The 20,848-nt window shown below is 38.8% G+C and overlaps 1 protein-coding gene across 2 annotated transcripts in view; it reads left to right on the top strand.

The window, feature by feature from the left end:
* Positions 1 to 20,500, top strand: part of LOC123999910 (oligophrenin-1-like) — a 52,065-nt gene extending 31,565 nt beyond the window's left edge. Inside the window, exons 5-24 of one of the 2 annotated variants that reach the window (XM_046305941.1) lie at positions 735 to 836; positions 1,051 to 1,161; positions 1,695 to 1,799; positions 1,952 to 2,081; positions 3,070 to 3,170; positions 3,385 to 3,476; positions 4,294 to 4,372; positions 4,608 to 4,641; positions 4,799 to 4,861; positions 5,855 to 5,929; positions 9,101 to 9,185; positions 10,120 to 10,178; positions 12,809 to 12,914; positions 13,317 to 13,476; positions 13,675 to 13,825; positions 15,175 to 15,498; positions 15,711 to 15,858; positions 17,301 to 17,351; positions 18,222 to 18,270; positions 18,564 to 20,500. In XM_046305941.1, coding sequence (XP_046161897.1) covers positions 735 to 836; positions 1,051 to 1,161; positions 1,695 to 1,799; positions 1,952 to 2,081; positions 3,070 to 3,170; positions 3,385 to 3,476; positions 4,294 to 4,372; positions 4,608 to 4,641; positions 4,799 to 4,861; positions 5,855 to 5,929; positions 9,101 to 9,185; positions 10,120 to 10,178; positions 12,809 to 12,914; positions 13,317 to 13,476; positions 13,675 to 13,825; positions 15,175 to 15,498; positions 15,711 to 15,858; positions 17,301 to 17,351; positions 18,222 to 18,270; positions 18,564 to 18,575 — 2,037 coding nt within the window. In that variant the 3' untranslated portion in view covers positions 18,576 to 20,500. Of the gene's footprint in view, positions 1 to 734; positions 837 to 1,050; positions 1,162 to 1,694; positions 1,800 to 1,951; positions 2,082 to 3,069; positions 3,171 to 3,384; positions 3,477 to 4,293; positions 4,373 to 4,607; positions 4,642 to 4,798; positions 4,862 to 5,854; positions 5,930 to 9,100; positions 9,186 to 10,119; positions 10,179 to 12,808; positions 12,915 to 13,316; positions 13,477 to 13,674; positions 13,826 to 15,174; positions 15,499 to 15,707; positions 15,859 to 17,300; positions 17,352 to 18,221; positions 18,271 to 18,563 lie in introns of both variants that reach the window. The other variant, XM_046305940.1, reaches the window with a different exon arrangement.
* The last annotated feature ends 348 nt before the right edge of the window (positions 20,501 to 20,848 follow it).

The raw sequence follows: 20,848 nt of genomic DNA, 5'->3' as shown, positions 1-20,848 counted from the left end.
AGTTTTTGAAAGCTGCCTATGGAAAACTGGAGCTGCCTAGTGGTTCTGGACTGGATATCCATTTTTCACATACCCTTGGTCTGTTGACCTACTTTTGACTACAATTGATTTAAGATCTATCTAGCACATATTGTATTAGGCTCAGTGTTTGTACTGAAAACATGGCATTTTCTTTCAAAAAGTGTTAGCTTCCCTTTCTCCAACTCACCCTTTGTGTGCCTCTGTCCTCTGCCAATGCAGCTGTGTCTGAGTCCAAAATGGGTTGTGGACTGGAGTGCTTTGACATCTGTAATCATCTACAGATGATCTCAGCTGAGACATGATCTTAAACCAATTCTAGGCCTTCCAAATGTGTTGGCAGGTCTATGTACACCAGTGTTCCCCTACTCTGTCCTTTGTGACCTCCCAGACAGTCCACCGTTTTGTTATAGCCCTGCACTAACACACCGGATTCAAGTAATAACCAAGCCCTTGAGTAGTTGAATCAGATGTGCAAAGCTAGAAGAAAAATGTGGACTGTTTTGTGGTCCCCCAGGAGGGGGTTGGGGGAAAACTCTGATCTCAACAGATCAAGGCCAGTTATGGCTGTGTGGAGCAACATGTGCATGTACAAACTGTTGTGATTAAGATCTTGCTATTATTCTTCTTGACTCATGATGAAGTCTCACACTGAAAAAAAGATTGTAAATGTTTTGTTGAATTGTGCTGTAATTGAATAAACTTCCTTCTTTTAGGAAAGAAGGAAGAAGTTTGAGAAAGAAAGCGAAAAATATTACTCTCAGTTAGATAAACATCTGAATTTGTCTGCTAAGAAGAAGGAAACTCAGCTGCAGGAGGTTGGTGGAAATCCCTCAACATAGGCTTCCTGTAAACAGTTCAATGGAAGAAAAAAAATTACAAAGTTTTGTTTGTCAAATGTCTTTATTGTATTATAATGCTCCCTAATTGGATAACTCAACTAGCTCAATGGCTTAAAGATGAGCTAATAACACTTATGAAGACTATTTGGAAATAAGCTGCTTTTGTAATCACCATGTGGTTCCTCCACAGGCTGACGAGCTGCTGGACAAAGAGAGGCTGAACTTCTATGAGTCGTCAGTGGAGTATGTGTACCAGATCCAGCAGGTGCAGGACCGAAAGAAGTTTGATGTGGTGGAGCCTGTAAGTGCTTTCTTCTAGTCTCCCACACTTCCTGTTTACGCCTCCCAGTGTTGCTGCATGGCTATCCACACTCACTCACTCACTCACTCACTCACTCACTCACTCACTCACAAGGCTATAGATGCTGCCTGTGTAACCTATTATATGATACGGCCACAGTGGATCAATAGCCCTCATCCTGAACTAACTATAGTTACCTCTGAACACCTGCACATTAAGGAAGTTAAGTCTAGCATGGCACTAGGAAACAATTATTAAAAATTGCATTGATTTCTCATTGGACCCAAATGCTAGAGTAGAAATAGGTTAGTGTTCGAGTACATTATGAGTGAGTATTAAGAACAGCCTTTGAACAGCTGTGAGAGCCTAGAAATCTGTTACTCAAGGCAGGTATGGAGGTGAACTCTTACACTTCACTTCATTAAGTATTATAAAATACATTTGCCCATTAGAAGAATATAGTGACAGGACCATTTTCTGAATGATTATCAATATACTGATAATTATATCTCTGTTGCATTTTCAATGGACAGGTGCTGGCATTTCTTCACAGTATCCTAACACTCAACAACCTGACAGTGGAGATGACTCAGGACTTCATGCCCTATAAGCAGGAGCTGCAGCTCAGCTTGCAGAATGTGAGTAGCTACCCGATGATAATGAGGCTCAATGATGATGGTGGCGATGGGTGGGTGGTAATGGTAGTGATGGGTCTGGTTAGGACTTCAGGAAGCTGTAATAGAGCTTTCTTATAACCATCCAACATGGACTGTTTTGCTGTGATCTGCAGACGCGGAACCACTTCGAGAGCACTCGTGAGGAGATGGAGGAGCTGATGAAGAGAATGAAGCATCCAACCCAGATCGGCAAAATGCACGGCCAACCAACCATTGAGGGCTACCTGTACTCTCAGGAGAAGTGTAAGTATTCATGTCAGTTTGTTTGTAAACCTGCTGTCTTCCCACGAAGTGAGTGCCCTTTGATATTTTAAGTAGAAATTGTGCACCAATATTGAATTTTAAAAGCATGTTATATTATATTAAATGCTCTTTAATATAGACCACATGGAAAATTCAAGCAATCAGATTTTTTATAAAGTCTTGCTAAAGTGCCAAAATTCAGCATTTTGACATGTCCCTCATCAACCATCTGTCACTTCTAGAAAGATTTTAACTCACTTAATCCCTAAATTTAACTTTCACAATCATTGTAAAGACCTAATTATTTTGTTCCTTTGACAAAGTAATTTCTGAATATTATTTATTTCAGGTGGTTAGTGATTCATATGTCTGTCCCTCATTTTTAAGGTCAACCCTGGCACTTGAACTGAACTCTTGTTTTAGTAAGGTGAAACTATTCCATTAAAATAAACAAAAATAAACAGTGAACATCTAAAAGTCAAATCATAGTGTAAAAGTAGGTGAGCTAGTTCTACACTTTTTGGCCATTTTATGGTGGAAAACTGAGCAGGTTGAGCATAAACACATCAACCCTGTTACCTATAGATAGACAGGCTTGAATTTATTTATCAAGTTCATGTTTAAAAAAATATTTCATTCATTTGCCACTCCCTGTTGCACACAATAAGCTTCCATTCCCCCTTTCAGGGGATTTATTTATCGTCAACCTATTACTTTATTTGGCTCTCTATAGGCACTTACTATAGTATTATTATATCTATGGTTACTATAGTATTATTATATCTTGAGATTGGAAAGTTTTTATTTTATTTTTAGTTTTAACATGCACTCTTTATGACAACATTAAAATTAGGTGAAATCAAAAGTGCATTTCAACCAAGTTACACTTCTCAAAAGGCACCTAATTGGTGGAACGAACCTGCTATATTCCTCAACATGTTGTATTGAATGAGCCCTGACATGATATCCTATCACCCTGCTCTCCCAGGGGCCTTGGGTGTGTCATGGGTGAAGTACTACTGCAAGTATCACAAAGCAAGCAAGCTGTTTGTCATGGTGCCTGCTGAACCAAAACCCGCAACCAAACAGGTAGGTCATAAAATTGGTCATATTATCTTGGTTAGACACTTGAATTTGTTCATCTCTGATATCTCAATGGAATTATTCAAATACACATGTGCTCATATAATGATTTTTTAAATGTATATATATTTTTTACTTTCTCCAAAGCTGTAATGTAGAGATTATCTCTCTAGGCCTCTCCACCCTCCTTTTACTCACACACTGTGATGCTTTCTTCCAGGGCCCCACAGAGCTGAAGCTTAAATCCTGCTTCCGCCGAAAGACAGAGTCCATAGACAAGCGCTTCTGCTTTGATATCGAAACTTACGAGAGGTTAGTACAAACAAGCCACTTTAGGACTTCGAGATGAGGTAGACTTCGTATAAGATCATACATGCCTTGTGGTATAAACAAGTTTGAGCAGTGAGGTGAACAGGTGGTCTACAAGGACACTGAGTGTGTGCATGTACAGAGTGGATGATAGCCCAAACAATCAGTTGGCAGCAGGTGCCTACTTCCTGCAGGAAGCAGATGGCAAACTCGGTGATTTCAGGGGAAGAGAACACCATGAACTCATATTTATACAAGCAAGGCATTCTTTACAATATTTACAGCAGAGGGATGCAAGCCGTACACTGATATTTCATTGTATTTATTATGGATCTGCTGCTGCCAAGGGTCCGGCAAAATTAAAGGCAGTTATACAATTTTAAAAACATTCATTACAGAATTCACAACACATTGTGTCCCCTCAGGCCCATACTCCACTACCACATATCTACAACGAAAAATCCATGTGTATGTGTGTATAGTGCGTATGTTATCGTGTGTGCATGCATGTGTCTATGTTTGTTACTTCACAGTCCCTGCTGTTCCATAAGGTGTATTTTTATCAGACAGAGGGACCACAATGGAAATAAGTCTGACTTTATTGTGATATCTTCGAGGATTTTACTAATGTGCATGTAAGGCTTTTTCACGTTTTATGTGTGCTTGTTTTTTTTGTTTTTTTTTAATGGTGGATTTAATAAACTTAACTTAAAAAAGGGAGCTCAGACACCAGCCAGTTAAAAGAAAATATATATGTATATTAGTCAAACATGCAATATTGTCTATGCACTAACTGGTACACTTGTTCCTATCACAATAGAAACATACCTGTCACTCTCCAGGCTGTTTCGGAGGCCAACAGGAAGTTATGGATGGAGGCCATGGATGGAAAAGAGCCTGTGAGTTTCTTTACTGGAGGGTACAGCCCCCTTGGTCCAAATGTTATTCTGTACTGTAAAGGCATTGTGTTTTATAGTCCTAATATTGCTGTTTTTCTTTGGTAATGATAATGAAATATGATAATGAAAGTCGGATCTCTTTATAATATCATATATTCAGGGTTATTTTTATGAGTGCCACAGAAAGCTCCACAGATATTAGTTTTTGGTGTTTTACACTGTTATTTCATTCCAGATTTATCATTCCCCAATTCACAAGCAAGCTGAAAGTATGTACCATTACCAATGTTCATTATTTTATATTTTTTTACTGCAGTATAATATAGTAAATTAAACCGTATGAATCTCACTGAACATCCATAAAGACACATTTGTTTGTTATTCCCCTGCTTGTGAAATCTGTTAAATGTTACTTGTCTTCCACAGTGGAATTGAATGAAGTTGGATTCAAGTTTGTAAGAAAATGCATTAACTTCGTTGAAACTAAAGGTAAAGTAACCAGAAAGTTCTAGTCCATACCATGCCTTTTGTCTTTGTATGCCGCCTATCAGATATCCTGCCAGTTTCGTCATAGTCTAGTCAGTTTTCTATATTGCCCGTTAGAGGGCAGAGATGAGTTGTTTGAAATGGACTCTGAAGCCTCACTGCTATCCTAAATGAACTTTCTCACCAGAGGGCAGCAGTAAATAAAAACACCGGCTGCATTATGACGTCCATTATGACTAACTTTGCCATTTAGCTCACCACAATAAATGTCCTTATAGAAGAGCACTTCAGTCCATACTACATTTGCTGTTTTACTTGTTTACAGCAATATAACTTAATAACAACGCACTAGTACTATACGTAGTTTTTAAGAATCATACCACTATGTAGGCAACAAAAGTGTTACTCCAGAGAGAGTATATTACCATGTGGCATCAGAAAACTGTTAAATGTGTGGGCACATTCAACTTCTCCTATCTCTCAAGCAGCTCAAATTCTTTAGATTCCATAGGCTTTCTCACTTCAGCCCTCCCTAATTCACTCGTCCAATTTATTTACGAGTTTGGTGAGGCACCGGCACTTTGATTTTGTATGGTTTAGGTGGTCGAACATGGCGCTTGCAAAGCCAGGATTGTGGGTTCGATTCCCGGGGCCAAACATGCATTAAATGTATTAACGCATGATTGTAAGTCTCTTTACATTAAATTATCCTCTTATCTTTCACAACCAGTAAGATATACAGGCCTCGTATAATAACATAAACTCCAGCCATCCATTGGAGCAGTGAAGCAAATCATTCATTTCGAAGAGGCTGGGAAGTAGGCTAGCATTGTGAAGGCGTTGTCTGCTACGTCCTTATTTTCACTCCAGTTGATACAGGCCTGCACTGAGGAACAGCCTGTACATTTCCACTGCTCTGAATTTCTCTGGAGGAAACTCCCCCTTTTCTTTCCTTTTACCCAAACCCCACCCACTCTCTCCTTCTCTCTTTTACAGGACTCACACAAGAAGGAGTATACAGAACTGTTGGCAGTAACATCCAAGTGCAGAAGCTTTTAAATGCTTTCTTTGGTGAGGAAATTACCCAGTCAACATGTTTTCTCTCTCTCTCCCTCTCTCAATAGATGGATGGATGGATGGATGGATGGATGGATGGATGGATGGATGGATGGATGGATGGATGGATGGATGGATGGATGGATGGATGGATGGATGGATGGATGGATGGATGGATGGGATTAAAGAATGTTTCATGCAGAGGGGCTGTTTGAAGCACAATACAGAGATTAAACTGTTACATTTCCCTGTTTTACTGGCACACACAGTTTGCCTGAGAACTCAAACTGAATTATTCTGCTTTAAAACTTTTTTTACATCATTCTGAGACGGTTGTTGTGTAAAACAAAGACCTCGGTGATTGGATAATTTCTAACTAATCAGAGTATCAAAGCCAATGACACATTTAAAAAAAATCTGCTTTACCCATGTGTGTTCTGACTATGGCACAACTCAGCAGTTTTTCTTGGACCTATCAGAACGGTTAGAATGTGTTTGTATTCTAGAAGTTGTCGGGGAGCTACACTGATCCAGACTCATTGCGGAGAACAAAGTAACGTCCGTGGGTGTGGCGTAGCGTTTGGACAGAGCAAGTATTTTGGGTTGCCATGCAAACACACAGCAGATTTTGAAGCAATATTAAAAAGCACCAAATGCATATTTATGAAGTAGTTTATAAGTAATTCCCTTGCCCCTAAGGCAGATGACTGTGACCGGATATAACATTTATTTTTTCCAATATTAATCTAGATATCACTATGCGCTACTGCAAAGGCTTAATTTATCATAATATTGTATCCATATCATAATCTTGTATCCAACCCTCCATAATAGTTTTATTGTTGTGGAAATAGTGCAAAAGACACTGGCATTTTATATTTACTTGCATTTTAAGATTGAGTACTTTAATTCACCAATATAGTCAGATATTTCAACTGGATGCACCTACTGTGATAACTTGCCAGTGTGACCTGAAGAAAAAAAGAACACTAATCAGACGTGTTTGCAAGGGCCCCTGTGGGGGAAAAAAAGGTTTGCCATTTCTGCTTAATTTTTTAATATATATTTTTTAAGTTTAGTAATATTTTAGAATTTTTTTCCAGTTATTTTTTTTATTTTTATACATAAACATTGTTTTTTAAACAAATAGTCTGGGGATGAGCATGTGCATCTTCAATATGTAACCATTGTTCCTCTTTAGTGCATTTAACAATACGAGTAAAAGCCCTGGATGACGAGTTGATCAAATTCCAAATCTAGAAGGTTAAAACCACCCTCCATTTAAAGAATGTCTTTTTATTTTTATTTTACCTAGAGTGGGGAGAACAAGTATTTGACACACTGCCGTTTTTGCAGGTTTTCCTACTTACAAAGCATGTAGAGGTCTGTAGTTTTTATCAACAGTACACTTAAACTGTGAGAGATGGAATCTAAAACAAAAATGCAGAAAATCACATTGCAAATTAATTACTTAAAAATCATACAATGTGATTTTCTGGATTTTTGTTTTAGATTCTGTCTCTCACAGCTGAAGTGTACCTATGATACAAATTACAGACCTCTACATGCTTTGTAAGTAGGAAACACTACCGATTTTGCAGGTTATCAAATACTTGTTCTCCCCACTGTATTTAACTAGGCAAGTCAGTTAAGAATAAATTCTTATTTCCACTGACGGCCTAGGAACAGTGGGTTAACTGCCTGTTCAGGGGGAGAAAGACAGATTTGTACCTTGTCAGCTCGGGGGTTTGAACTTGCAACCTTCCGGTTACTAGTCCAATGCTCTAACCACTAGGCTGTGGTTTAGTGGGGTAATTGGTATTACTGAGAATAAACATCAAACTTTGGGAGCCAGGCCATTCTAAAGAGGTTTATTCTACCTGTTAAATTTATGGGAAGATTGTTCAATTGAATTAGATCTAGGATAACTGTATCTTAATATATTTGTTTTATTATCACTTAAATATCCTAAGTATTTACAATTTTTGTGGTTCACTTAACGGATTGCTGTAGATCATAAATGAAGTTGTATTTTTCCTATTGCCATAAAAAATGAAATTTTCACATTCATTTTATATCCTGCGATTGTATCAACTCGTCACCAAAGGCTTTTACTTGCGACATATTGTTAAATGCATTAAAGAGGAACCATGGTTACATATGGGAGATGCGCATGCTAATTCCAGACTATTTTCACGTATTGTCAGTGCAAACATGAGGGGGGAGAGACGACATCCCAGTCTCGTACCCAGTGGTGATTTTTAACATGTAATTCTTGGGGGGGGGGGGGCTCTTGGAGCAGAGAGAAAAAAAGTGGGATGCATGCCAACAAAGCCACAACACTAGACAATACAGGATATTTTTATGAAATATATTATTTCAGGTGGAAAGTTGAAGGCTTCCAAAGTTTTGAATAGAAAAGGCGGTGAAAAGCCTTTTCGCTATCAACAGCCATCTTGTTTTTTAGAGTACTGTATTATACTGAAAAATATTTTCATTTGAAAGTCTATATTTCTAATAAACCATGTTGGCTTAATATGTATCAAGTCTGGTAATACTTCTGCCATTCTGTTGCTTATGACTATTGTTATTATTTTGTCACAATTTATTACATTTATGGGTCTGTAATCTGATGGGACTCCATATTTTCCTGGTTTTAATATAACTGAAATAACTGTTTGATACATGAAACTCAGAAGCGCTGAATTGAGTGACGTGTGTTGTCATTTGAGTAAACAGGGGCACTACTTTGTCCCAGAATATCAAATTAAATGACATGTGAAAGATGCCCATTTTGCTTTTCTCCGTGCTAATGTTTTAAGTGTCTAATATTTCTTCTTGGGGATTTACATTTTTAATATTTTTATTGCTGCTGCTGATTGTTTCAAAGTTATTGAGTCTAAGAAGGCTGTAGGATTAGTCCAACTGTTTAATTCAGATTTTTGTAGAAGTGTTTAAAATTGTTATGAATAGTGTTTCTAATTAAAGCATTTATCCTTATTTTTGGGAAATTGTAACTGATTTGCTGTTTATTTGTTTTGGGAGGGCTGCAAGGTGTTTTATCAGGTTTGTTTGCTATTAGTATGAAAATAGTATGCTTTATTTGAGTTTAACCTGTACTTGTTGTCACTCTTCAGAATTGTGTTTTCTTGTTTGTTTTTAATCGTCTTTCTCCTCTTCCTGTAGACCAGAAATGCCCAGGGGATGTGGATTTCCACAGCAGCGACTGGGACATTAAAACCATCACAAGTGCCATGAAGTTTTATCTCCGGTGTGTTCCCGTCCTATTAAATCTTGTCAAACTCATTCCACGGAGGGCCGAGTGTCTGTGGGCTCCTCCTTTATTCTTGATTGATGAATTAAGGTCACTAATTAGTGGAAAACTCCCCTCAGCTGGTTGTCTAGGTCTTAATTGAAAGGAAAAAACAAAAACCCGCAGACACTAAGCCCTCCATGAAATGAGTTTGACACCTCTGTCTTAAATCATCTAGCAGGTGACATACAAGAGCCAGTTGCTCTGGAACAACATGTTCTATAGAATGATGTTAGACCAAGCTTTGTCTGATGCCAATTAGCACTCAGCTTCTAAATGAGAGAAATTTAAAGAGGGCGAAACAGCGCTCTGCCATTTCCAGACTGTATATTCTATGTTTTATGAGAAAATATAATGCCATGTTTTGAAATAAGTTATGTGCTGTGATTAGATATACTACATATTAAAGTTGTAATCATCTATGCTGGCAAAGGATGAGAGGTTTCTCTCTGCTCCATGAGCCTAATATAATTGTTTGCTGCTTAAAGTGCTCAGTGACAAGGCCTCTTGTCTTCAAGGCCTCTTGTCTTCAAGGCCAGGTTTTTATCCTCCCCCAATACCCCTCATAATGATTTACTCACAGGTTGTCTCCCCACACTTTGAGGAGGCCAGGCAGCTGCTTGAAGGCTTACATTAGGCCTTTGGTCACTCATGCCTTAACACTGCATTGTTAAGTCTAATTTCAGACTAGGAAGGAACATTTTGATAAGGAGACCTTTGTCAGTGGACTCTTAAATTCATTTCGGAATGAGTACTGTAGCACTTGTTGATGCTGAAAGTGCATGAGCAACAATTCAGTAGCAGTTATTAAAAAGGCTGTTTTAGGGTATGACGTGAGTGGTGGAGTATTTGTACTGTACTTGTTTACCTGATCGCGTGTGTTCATCCACAGGAGTTTAACAGAGCCTCTGATGACCTACGGTCTCAACAGGGACCTCATCTTAGCAGCAAGTAAGATGTGTTTTCACACTTACTGATATATAAAGACCATGACTTGGAGAAACAATTACTCAGACCCACTTCAAGATCCACACTTTATTTGCTTACACACTTTAAAAAGAAAAGCTGCACCAGTCCACTAAACTGATGGATTTCTGTTATCAGAACATGTACAGTAGTAGGTCAGATTTCTAGATCTTTAGGATAGTCTCATGGCACATTTACATTTCCTTCTCATGCGAGGGCATGTCTTTGTCAAACACGGTTTGGATATCGTACAAGTCATTAGAAGTAACGTGTAGCTCAGTTAGTAGAGCAGTGCTCGTTGTGGGTTCGATTACCACGGGGGACCAGTACGAGTAAAATATAAAAATCTATGCGCTCACTACTGTCACTCTGGATATGACTAAAATGTCAAATTACATTTAAGGTTGGCTTTGGGAGCTGAGAAACAGGTGGTTTACTTCCACATCTTGTTTTATGTATTCCAAGTGCTCTTTCTACAGTTAATTGTGCATTTGTTCTCCATCAGACTGAGTTCACTCTCAAGTTCAACAGGCTGGGTTACAGCTATAAAAGGGAAGGGAAAAAAAACATTCTCTCTGTTCAGTACAGTAAATTTAAAGTAAAATCCCTATTTATTTTCTTTATACATTAAAAAAAAAATACACACTATCTGTGTGTTCCCTGTGAAAAAAAGCAATAACAAAGAAAAATGATATTATTATTATTATATTAGGATATAATAGCATCAGGCATTTTCTTTTATTAGATCCAGTCAATTAAAGTTCCTACCTCTGGATATCTTATTCAGTTCTCCTGCGGGGGATCCTAGTCCCTTGCCTCCTAATGTAATTTTATTTTGGTCCGTTTCTCCACAGACTGGATCCACAGTATCATAGTGGGTGTGAAAAACTCCATATTGCGTTTGAACATGCCATAATTAAATGGTAAAACCATTGTAAAAGCATGTTATACACCAGTTCTAAACCTCTTAACTGAGATAAGCTCCCATGCCCCAGGAGCCCGATCTTTTAACTTCTTGAGGTTCACATTACACCGCAATGTAGCAGCAGGTGTGCAATTGGACACCTGAAATGTTTTGACTGGGATGAGGATTAGGCTTTGCTGATGAACTTTCTCATGCACAATGTCTATGCATATAAACCAAAAAAGTGTTAACCAAATCAAAATATATTTTATATTGATGGCAGCTTTGCACACACTTGGCATTCTCTCAACCAGCTTCACCTGGAATGCTTTTCCAACAGTCTTGAAGGACTTCCCACATACGCAGAGCACTTGTTGGCTGCTTTTCCTTCACTTTGTGGTCCGACTCATCCCAAACCATCTCAATTTGTTTGAGGTCGGGGATTGTGGAGGCCAGGTCATCTGATGCAGCACTCCATCACTCTCCTTCTTGGTAAAATAGCCCATACTGTACACAGCCTGGAGGTGTGTTGGGTCATTGTCCTGTTGAAAAACAAATGATAGCCCCACTAGGCCCAAACCAGATGGGGTGGCGTATCACTGTAGAATGCTGTGGAAGCCATGCTGGTTAAGTGTGCCTTGAGTTTTAAATAAATCTGTGTCACCAGCAAAGCACCCCCACACCATAACAACACCTCCTCCATGCTTCACAGTGGAAACCACACATGCAGAGATCATCCGTTCACCCATACCGTGTCTCAGAAAGACACGGCGGTTGAAACAAAAATCTCCAATTTGGACTCCAGACTAAGAACATTGCTCGTGTTTCTTGGCCCATGCTAGTCTTCTTCTTATTGGTGTCCTTTTTAGTAGTGGATTCTTTGCAACAATTTGACCATGAAGGCCTAATTCACATAGCCTCCTCTGAACAGTTGATGTTGAGATGTCTGTTACTTGAACTCTGAAGCATTTATTTGGGTTGCAATTTCTGAGCCTGGTAACTCCAATGAACTTATCCTCTGCAGCAGAGGTAACTCTGGGTCTTCCTTTCCTGTGGCGGTCCACGTGAGAGCCAGTTTCATCATAGTGCTTGATGGTTTTTGCGACTGCTATTGAAGAAACTTTCAAAGTTCTTGACATTTTCCGTATTGACTGACCTTCATGTCTTAAAGTAATGATGGACTGTCGTTTCTCTTTGCTTATTTGAGCTGTTATTGCCATAATATGGACTTGGTCTTTTACAAAATAGTGGTATCTTCTGTATACTAGACATTCCACAAATTAACTTTTAACCAGGCACACCTTTTAATTGAAATGCAATCCAGGTGACTACTTCATGAAGCTGGTTGAGAGAATGCCAAGTGTGTGCAAAGCTGTCATCAAGGCAAAGGGTGGCTATTTGAAGAATCTCAAATATAAAATAGATTTTGACTTGTAGTAATCAAAAAGTGTTACTACATGATTCCATAGGTGTTATTTCATAGTTCTCCATGTCTTCACTATTATTCTACAATGTAGAAATAGTAAAAAATAAAGAAAAACCCTTGAATAAGTAGATGTGTCCAAATGTTTGACTGGTTGTGTGTGTAATGGATTGTGTTAATTACCAATGAATACATTCACATTGCTCTTAACATAATAGGTCTCAATCTAACTTATGGACAATATGTCAGTTATTGCTCATGTAAAAAGAAATGTATCTTGTTTCTTAGAATCAGATAGTCTAGATGATCGACTGGGTGCAATCCACTCCCTGACATACAAACTCCCAGAGAAGAATCGAGAAATGTTAAGCCTACTGATCGAACACCTGGTGAAGTAAGAGCTAACCTGATATGACATGCCACTGTTGTGCTTCAGTCTCTGTGTGCCTCCTAACTCATGAAGTTATACAAGTTATGCTTATTTAGGCCTTTTCTTGTTTTGTAATTGCATTTGTGGTGTTGTGTTGCATGTGCGTCAGTGAAGGGATTAAGTGGCATCTGTTCAGATGGGTAAAGTATCTGACTGAGACTCATGCATCTATGCATAGTGTAATAGCTGTCCAATCTTCCTAAAATAATACTTTTATTTAATGCATTAATAGTAGTTGTGCAATTTATAAATTTACATTAACTGGCATTAACTTCCCTATCCCCTATTTTAGAGGTGTTTGTTCTTGTTGGACCTGTCTTGAGAGAATTATGTTGTTTACGAACCCATTTGGATTCCTGTTGGCAGTGTCTGCAGCAACAGTGGAGACAACCTGATGACTCCCTCCAACATGGGTGTGATCTTTGGCCCCACCCTCATGAGGGCAGAGGAAGAGACTGTGGCAGCCATGTTGGATATAAAGTTCCAGAACATTGTTGTTGAGATTCTAATCGAGGACTACACCAAGGTGAATTGGAAAAATGTCATTACCTTTCCTCCTTTGCAAAGAGCTCAAGGGTCATGTGATTGCTATTTAATGCACTGTGGCATCATAAACATTCAAGTATTCCATGGTACACTACATTCAAGATTTTATTAAATGCATATTCTGAAGTTGAATGTCTATATAATGTAAGTCATTTTGGACGTGCTGGGGTGATTACAGATCTTCTGCACTGCGCCAGAGGAGAGTTCCACAGCCCCACCCATGCCGCCTCCAAGGATTACCCCAAGGAAACGGCAACCAATCACCATCTCCAAGCGCACGCCCCGCGTCTACCCAGCAGTTAATTATGGCCAGCTCCAGAACATTGAGAGTAATTATCAGCCTCTGGTTTAATCATCATCCTCATTATCACCATCACCATTATTATCATGACCATCCCTTGTCCTGTGAATGCAAATAATTATATTAGGATTATTACAGTGTACACTTGGTATGGGTAAGGTGATTTTATACAGTAGGTGGCTGTTTATTCTGCGCACTGTATTACTGCAAGTGTGAATCTTGTACTCGTTGTGAATTGCTAAAATAGAATAGTGCTTTTACTTTTCTTTCTAAATGTTTGATTTTTACATTAATCGCAGGCGTTTTATCAAACCGTTTTGTTGATTCGGAAACAATAAGCATTACATTTGTTGCATAGTGGCCAATGGCATATCCAGATGTTGGATTACTACGACCTCCTCAGCCAAGTTGAACCATTAATTGTTTTTGTTTACTGTGCTTAAAGAAAGGCAGTTGGAGGTCTTGCTTAGGCCGTGCTCACTGAATGGAAGTTATTGCTTCAGGCTAAATCATGACATTTCTATCTCTTGTAACTTTGTGTTAAATGTCTGTGTGAATCATGCCTTTCATTTACTGTGGTATGGAAAGATGTGGAACACTTGCAGCGTGTCCTCCCCTCATTGTGTGGTATTTTATTTATCACTCTTCTTGGTTCCTGCTTGGAGTTACCAAATAACCAGCTCCGATTTGCTTGACGACAAACTACCACCTGTCTAAATCCCTCGCAGCATTTGAATAGTGTATGTACCACTGAAAACCTGGCCAACATCACGACTCTAGATGAAAGAATGCAACCTAGTAGTCTGACTTTTTATTCTCCTAGATTAATAGATCATTGTTATACACAATTCACTTTCCATAAAACCATATTTTTCTCCAGCTCAGACTATTAATCCACAAATGTATTTAACTGTAAAGGGTTTGTGCTTTCTGCCATTGTTAAATGCATCCTCCCAAATGCCAACATTAGACTTGCTTTTATAATACTCTAGGAACCCCAGGAAGAGTAGCAGAGGTTTCTGAAAAAGCTAATAGGATCCATATAAACATATAAAATCATATAAAGAATGTTTCATTTATTTTTATAATGGTAAAAAAAAAATATTGGTTTTAAGTATTAATTTTCTAATAGTTATGCTATTAAAATATGCTATGATCACTCATACTACATGTATAGACATGAAATTCTGTAAGTAGAAGTATACTACTCATGGTAGGTAGGAGCTCAGGAGAAGTAATGATATCAAGTTCAAAATCCGTTAAAACGACAACCTCTGCACTAAACCCAACCACAAGAAGGTAAACCAGGGATATGCCTGGGCTGGATGTGTACTCTCTTTGTATGTTGATTTGAAAATGTTCCTGTTTGTCTCACAGATGATCAAAATGGTAGCAGACCAGAGGGAGTGGAGGCTGGCAGGGACACCCCAACGAGCCCTACACCTCTCCAAAGGACCAAACCCATAACTGCCCCTCCACGGCTCCCTCGGGAACCTCCTCAGAGGCAGGCCCTCCTGCCCAGGCCATCCATCCGCCAGGACAGACACTCAGACTCTAATGTCGTCAAACTGGTTGCTAAGCTACCGGATGGAGGTCAGATGCCAGATGCAACTGCCAATGGAGAGATGGGAGTCACTGTGAACCGAGCGCAGTCCTTCCAAGGCAGAAGACCACCTCGAAGTGTTGCGGTCATTCGAGAAGGTAGCGGAACAACCTGTAGTCTATACAAACATGCTATGAATTTTAGACTGCATTTTATACTTCGCTTAACAACAGTGCAGCAGTACAGTACCTAGCTGCTCTGTGGTACTGATTTCATGTTCAATGAGAAAGAAGGTTGAAAGTGGATTTCATTGTCTTAGCTCTTGGTTCTGTTATGGAAGCTAAGTTTTTCGTTCCTTGCATTGCAGCAGAAAATGACAGTGTGATCAAAACGAGGTCTCCAGCTGAGAAGCCTGCCATCTGCAGACCTCCAACCAGACCCCCTGACCCCCCTAGCCGATACCCTGCACCCCACAAGAGCCCCACTGCAACCCCCAGCGAGGACACCCCGGCGTCGTAGTGAGTAGACCTTAGAATTCAGCCAGACCCAGACATTCCATCCAGACTGATTAAAATCTTAATCAAGAGAACAATCACAAAATGCTGTGTTTAGCCTTGAGTTTCCTTTTGGTCTTTCTCCAGTCCTTGTAAGTCTCTTATTAAATGTACCGTTTTGAACCCTTCACAACATACTAATTCCATTGGCTGCATTTAGATCAAAGATTTTACTCTTTCACTAGTGTGTTCAGGTGTTCCCCATTTCAGTGTCCATTTATCCCATTGTAGCAACAAAATAACCTACAATTTGCTACTCCCCAATAACCAGTCTTGTACTCTGTACATGCCTGCTCCTGTTTTTACAAGGGGTATCCAGTGCGATGCCATAATACACTGAGTATACAAAACGTTAAGAACACCTGCTATTCCATGACAGACTAACCGGGTGAAAACTATGATCCCTTATTGATGTCACTTGTTAAATCCACTTCAGTCAGTGTAGATTAAGGGGAGGAGACTGGTTAAATAAGGATTGTTAAGCCTAGAGACAATTGCGACATGGATTGTGTATGTGTGCCATTCAGAGTGAATGGGCAAGACAAAATATTTAAGCATCTTTGAACAGAGTATGGTAGTAGGTGTCAGGTGCACCGGTTTGTGTCAAGAACTGCAATACTGCTGTTTTTTTTAACGCTCAACAGTTTCCCATGTATATCAAGAATGGTCCACTAACCAAAGGACATCCAGCCAACTTGGCACAACTGTGGGAAGCATTGGAGTCAACATGGGCCAGCATCACTGTGGAACGCTTTCGACACCTTGCGGACTCCATGCCCCAACGAATTGAGGCAGTTCGGAGGGCAAAATGGGTGGTGCTCAATATTAGTACGGTGTTCCCAATGTTTAGTATACTCAGTGTATATTTAGGGTGATTTTTTTTTCTTTCTGCCTGCTAAACACCAACAAAATGCACAAATGGAAAAGTGTTAGTCATAATACTTGCACTCTGGTGCATCTCAAAGGTGCATCTCAAAAGCTCTCTTTTACAGTAATCAGCACTTCATTTTTTTTTTGACCGCTTTTCAATATGAGTAACAAAGTGCTTCACAACATAACATAATAAAATAAAAGTACAAAGGAAGGAGAAGGAAAAATATAGCTAATTAGATAGTGGCAATAATGTACGTGCATCTCAAGTAAACTGTGTGCACAACAGATGAGATCACAAGCTGCACTGTTCCAAACTCCTTTTGTATTACAAGGCCATCCTGTCTATTTTAAATACTACTGTTTTGTAACATCCTAAGTAACATGCCATTTTTACATTGCCAGGGCTATTTAGTGGGCAGAAAATGTTGCCCATTAAGTTTTGTCATTGTACTCCAAAAGAGTGTTTGGTGTGCTGTAAAGCCCAACATGCCTCAAATTCATCCCAGGTGATCCCTGTCTTTCTCTTTCTCCAGCGTTGCTTCCAAAGCCAAGTTTTTTGAGAATGCTTCAAGGAAATTTGGAAGGTAGGTTCAAAACGAAACTCTCTTCTGCACACGCCCCTTTGCCCCATGAAATTCTTATATAGAAGAAATCATGTTAGATGACGAGGTGGCAGTGGATACAGTCAGGGTAGGCAAGGCTTCAACATGCTGCAAAGCCAAGTTGTTTAAACATAATGCTTCCCTGTGATGGCTGAGAAATAAATCGATCAGTTCACTTTAATTATGAACTATTGAAAGTATCCTGCTCTTACAAATGTAAGTAGTCCCTGTCACTGATCTCAGGTTGTTTGACGATTTATAATTGAAGAGGAGCTGAGATGGTTTTTTTTGAAGTATATTGAAACCAATCTTGATCATCAGACAATGTCCATGCTTGTATGACTGACGTCATACGCTTGTGATACCTGTCACAGACATACATTATTTTCCCACTAAAAGCTTTAAACAAGGGATTGAGTTGTTACATTCAGTGATATTGTGGCTTCCTGGTGTCAGGTGTAACCTGGCTTCCTCTTGAGTTTGACTAAATAAAGAAGAGGGGCACACACTGCACAGCTGTTGTTTTGTCTCAAATTAAGCATAGAGGCCAACCTCAAATGTCCAATTATTTGTAGCCTCATTGACTGTTTGGTTCAAATCCAGTAAATTATTGTATGCTGTTATGTATTATAATGATACACTTCCATCAATTATAAGAGCATTTCAAGCCAGACAGGTAAAGCACATACAGAATAATGAAGTAGAAGCTTTCAAGCTAACAGGTTAATGTAGACAATAGTTGTGCTTGCAAACTGTAACTGGAGAAATACAAATGTATTTTTGAAGTGGTATTTGAATCTGACATTGTTGCATATTTCATGTGTAATGTGTTGTTCTGCTTCCCTCATGTAGCTCACCGGTCTCACCTCCAGCATCTACTTTGCTCAATGTGAAAGAAGAGGTATGATGTCCTATAGTTTCTTTCTCTCCCCCACCTGCTCCATTTTGGGAACAGGCAGACAGAGGGAGGGTAATGGTTTGAGTGAGATGCTGCAGAGGTGATTTAGAGGTAGTTGAGATAATAGCTCCGCGTCATACATGTAGCTGAAACTGTATTTCAGATGCATGTTATGGTTTGAAATAGGCCTTGCTCAGCTTTTATGACCTTATTTGGCCCATAAATCTTTAAATAGATTTTACAAAAACTATTTACTTTGCACTTTGTAATCAAAACCAATCTTTATTTTCCCTTAGAATTTAAGTTGATTAGTATGTTACCATGGCCTCTACTCCTGTGGAACTGCAGTGAGTATCTGGACACACTGTCCTGTTGTGGAATGGAGGCGTGCTCTCGGAATGACAGCACTTTTGTCCTGTCAGTGGATATCCTCCTGCTTGTTGTTATAAGGGACCAAATTAACATGTTGTTTAACTTGTGATAAAGGAGCTCCGGTCTAGATAGGATGCCTTTATATGTCTCTGTCTGATCCGTAGCTTTTAGCTTTTGGCATCTGGATCGATATTATATGGGATCAACTCTATATAATGTGTTAACTAAATTAATCCTGGTCCAAGTGGCTAGTTCCAGTATCCAGGTATTTGACACACAATATTATGACACATTTCACATTAAATTGCAAATTGCAAAAAAAAAAAGCTACTGTAGCTACCTGATACCATTTGGAATTCACATATTCTATAATGTAATACCCTATTGTAACAGGTTGAAATTAAAGCACCCCAAGTGGCTCAGCTGTAGCACAATATTGTTAACTAACATCTTAAATCAAAACTGATAACAAAAGGTTTAGGTTCTAAGAAAGGTTGAGTTATATGCATTACTATCTACTCCTTCTGTTCATGATGCACTTTGATGAATGAAAACAGACCACGGAAATTCTGATGTGCTGAATACCATAATACATTTGGTTAAGCTTGAGGTTAGTCCTACTATACCAACCATGATAACAATGATAAGTAACAAATAATTATCCACACTGTCACACTACAGAATGCTGTGTCTTTGTTAGATCTAGTTAGATGTATTTCACCATTCCCATGTTCTTAAGAATCCTTAAAGCTGGAATACGTAGCGGTGATATTGCCACGTCCAACGAAGATGTTACTTCAAACATGTTTTATTTCTTTTCTAGGACATCATTGCACATGCAATAGAACAGCAGAGTATGTAATACATTTTTTTATGTCCTCTTCTTCATAAACAAAACATGTAACGAATGCACCTGGCGGCGACCATTGGCGCTGTTTCACCTAATGCGGAGCTCAGCTTTAAGGACTCTTAACTAAATTATTTTTGATTGTGGAATCCAAATAACCACTGGTTTATTTGAATGATCAGCAGTTCAAATGTTTGCAATAGTTTTTTATTTTATTTTTATTGTTTGTTGGCATCTCTCTATTTCCATGTGGGTACTGTCATTCATACAACACTTTCTTTTGGTCCTACTTCATATGTAGTGTCACTAAGGCCATCATTTATGTGGTAATTACATTGGCAGCTACTGTACATTGTACCTAGTGTGGGTACACATTGCTACATAGTACTAGCAATTGTTATACCTGTTTGTGGCTTGCACCATTTCAGATGACCTCACAATGGAGAATACTGTGTCATTTTAGGAAAGCATTATATTGTGAAGGGAGGTTTATGAAAAGCTAATATGTATAGCATTAAAAAAAATTGTCTTCAATGATTTCTGTCTCAGAATATTTTGTGAATGATTGGCAGCGCAGGTAAGAGCTCGTCATTAGAATTCCCAGAGGTTTTTGGCTCATCTTAAAATTGTTTTCACTCCCATTTGATTTCTGTGAACATTTGGACAAAGAAACATTCCTTGTCTTGTGTGTCTCTTACCTGCCTGATCCTGTCTGTCAACAAAAATTTTAACAGCAACTGCTGTATTGATGGTTATGTTAATTGTCTGATTGTATCAAACAAATATGCTCTTCAATGTCCTGTCTTAAACTAATTGTCAGCTTTTCTTTTATCAGCATGAAATGTAAAATAAATCAACTTTCCACTTTTTTTTCAAAAACATTGAAAAGCATGATCAGAATGGTTAATAAATTGAGCATAAGGGACTAGCGTGGTCATATCCACATCACAAAAAAAAAAACTATAACTCAAATGCAGGGCAAGAGAATACTGTATAAAGTTACTCCAAAATGTCCTTTTAGTATTTTTTTCTAAGAGTGATTTTCTTTGTCAGAATTTGAGAAAAGGGAGACTTCGATGAACAGTGGCAATGATACATGCAGCAGTCAAATCAAATGTTATTTGTCACACATGCGCCAAATACAACAGCTGTAGACCTTGCTTACTTACAAGCCTTTAACCAACAATGCATAAATAAATAAACTAAAGTAAAAAGTAACACAACAAGATTACATAACAATAACAAGGCTATATACAGCGGGTTCCAGTACAGTCAGTGTGCGGGGATACAGGTTATTTGAGGTAATTTGTACATGTAGGTGGGGGTAGCAGCAGCGAGTAGCAGCAGTGTAAAAACAAAGGG

The sequence above is a fragment of the Oncorhynchus gorbuscha genome, linkage group LG16, assembly GCF_021184085.1.
Source record: "Oncorhynchus gorbuscha isolate QuinsamMale2020 ecotype Even-year linkage group LG16, OgorEven_v1.0, whole genome shotgun sequence".
Lineage (NCBI taxonomy): Eukaryota > Metazoa > Chordata > Actinopteri > Salmoniformes > Salmonidae > Oncorhynchus > Oncorhynchus gorbuscha.
This window is presented reverse-complemented; position numbering and strand designations above follow the sequence as displayed.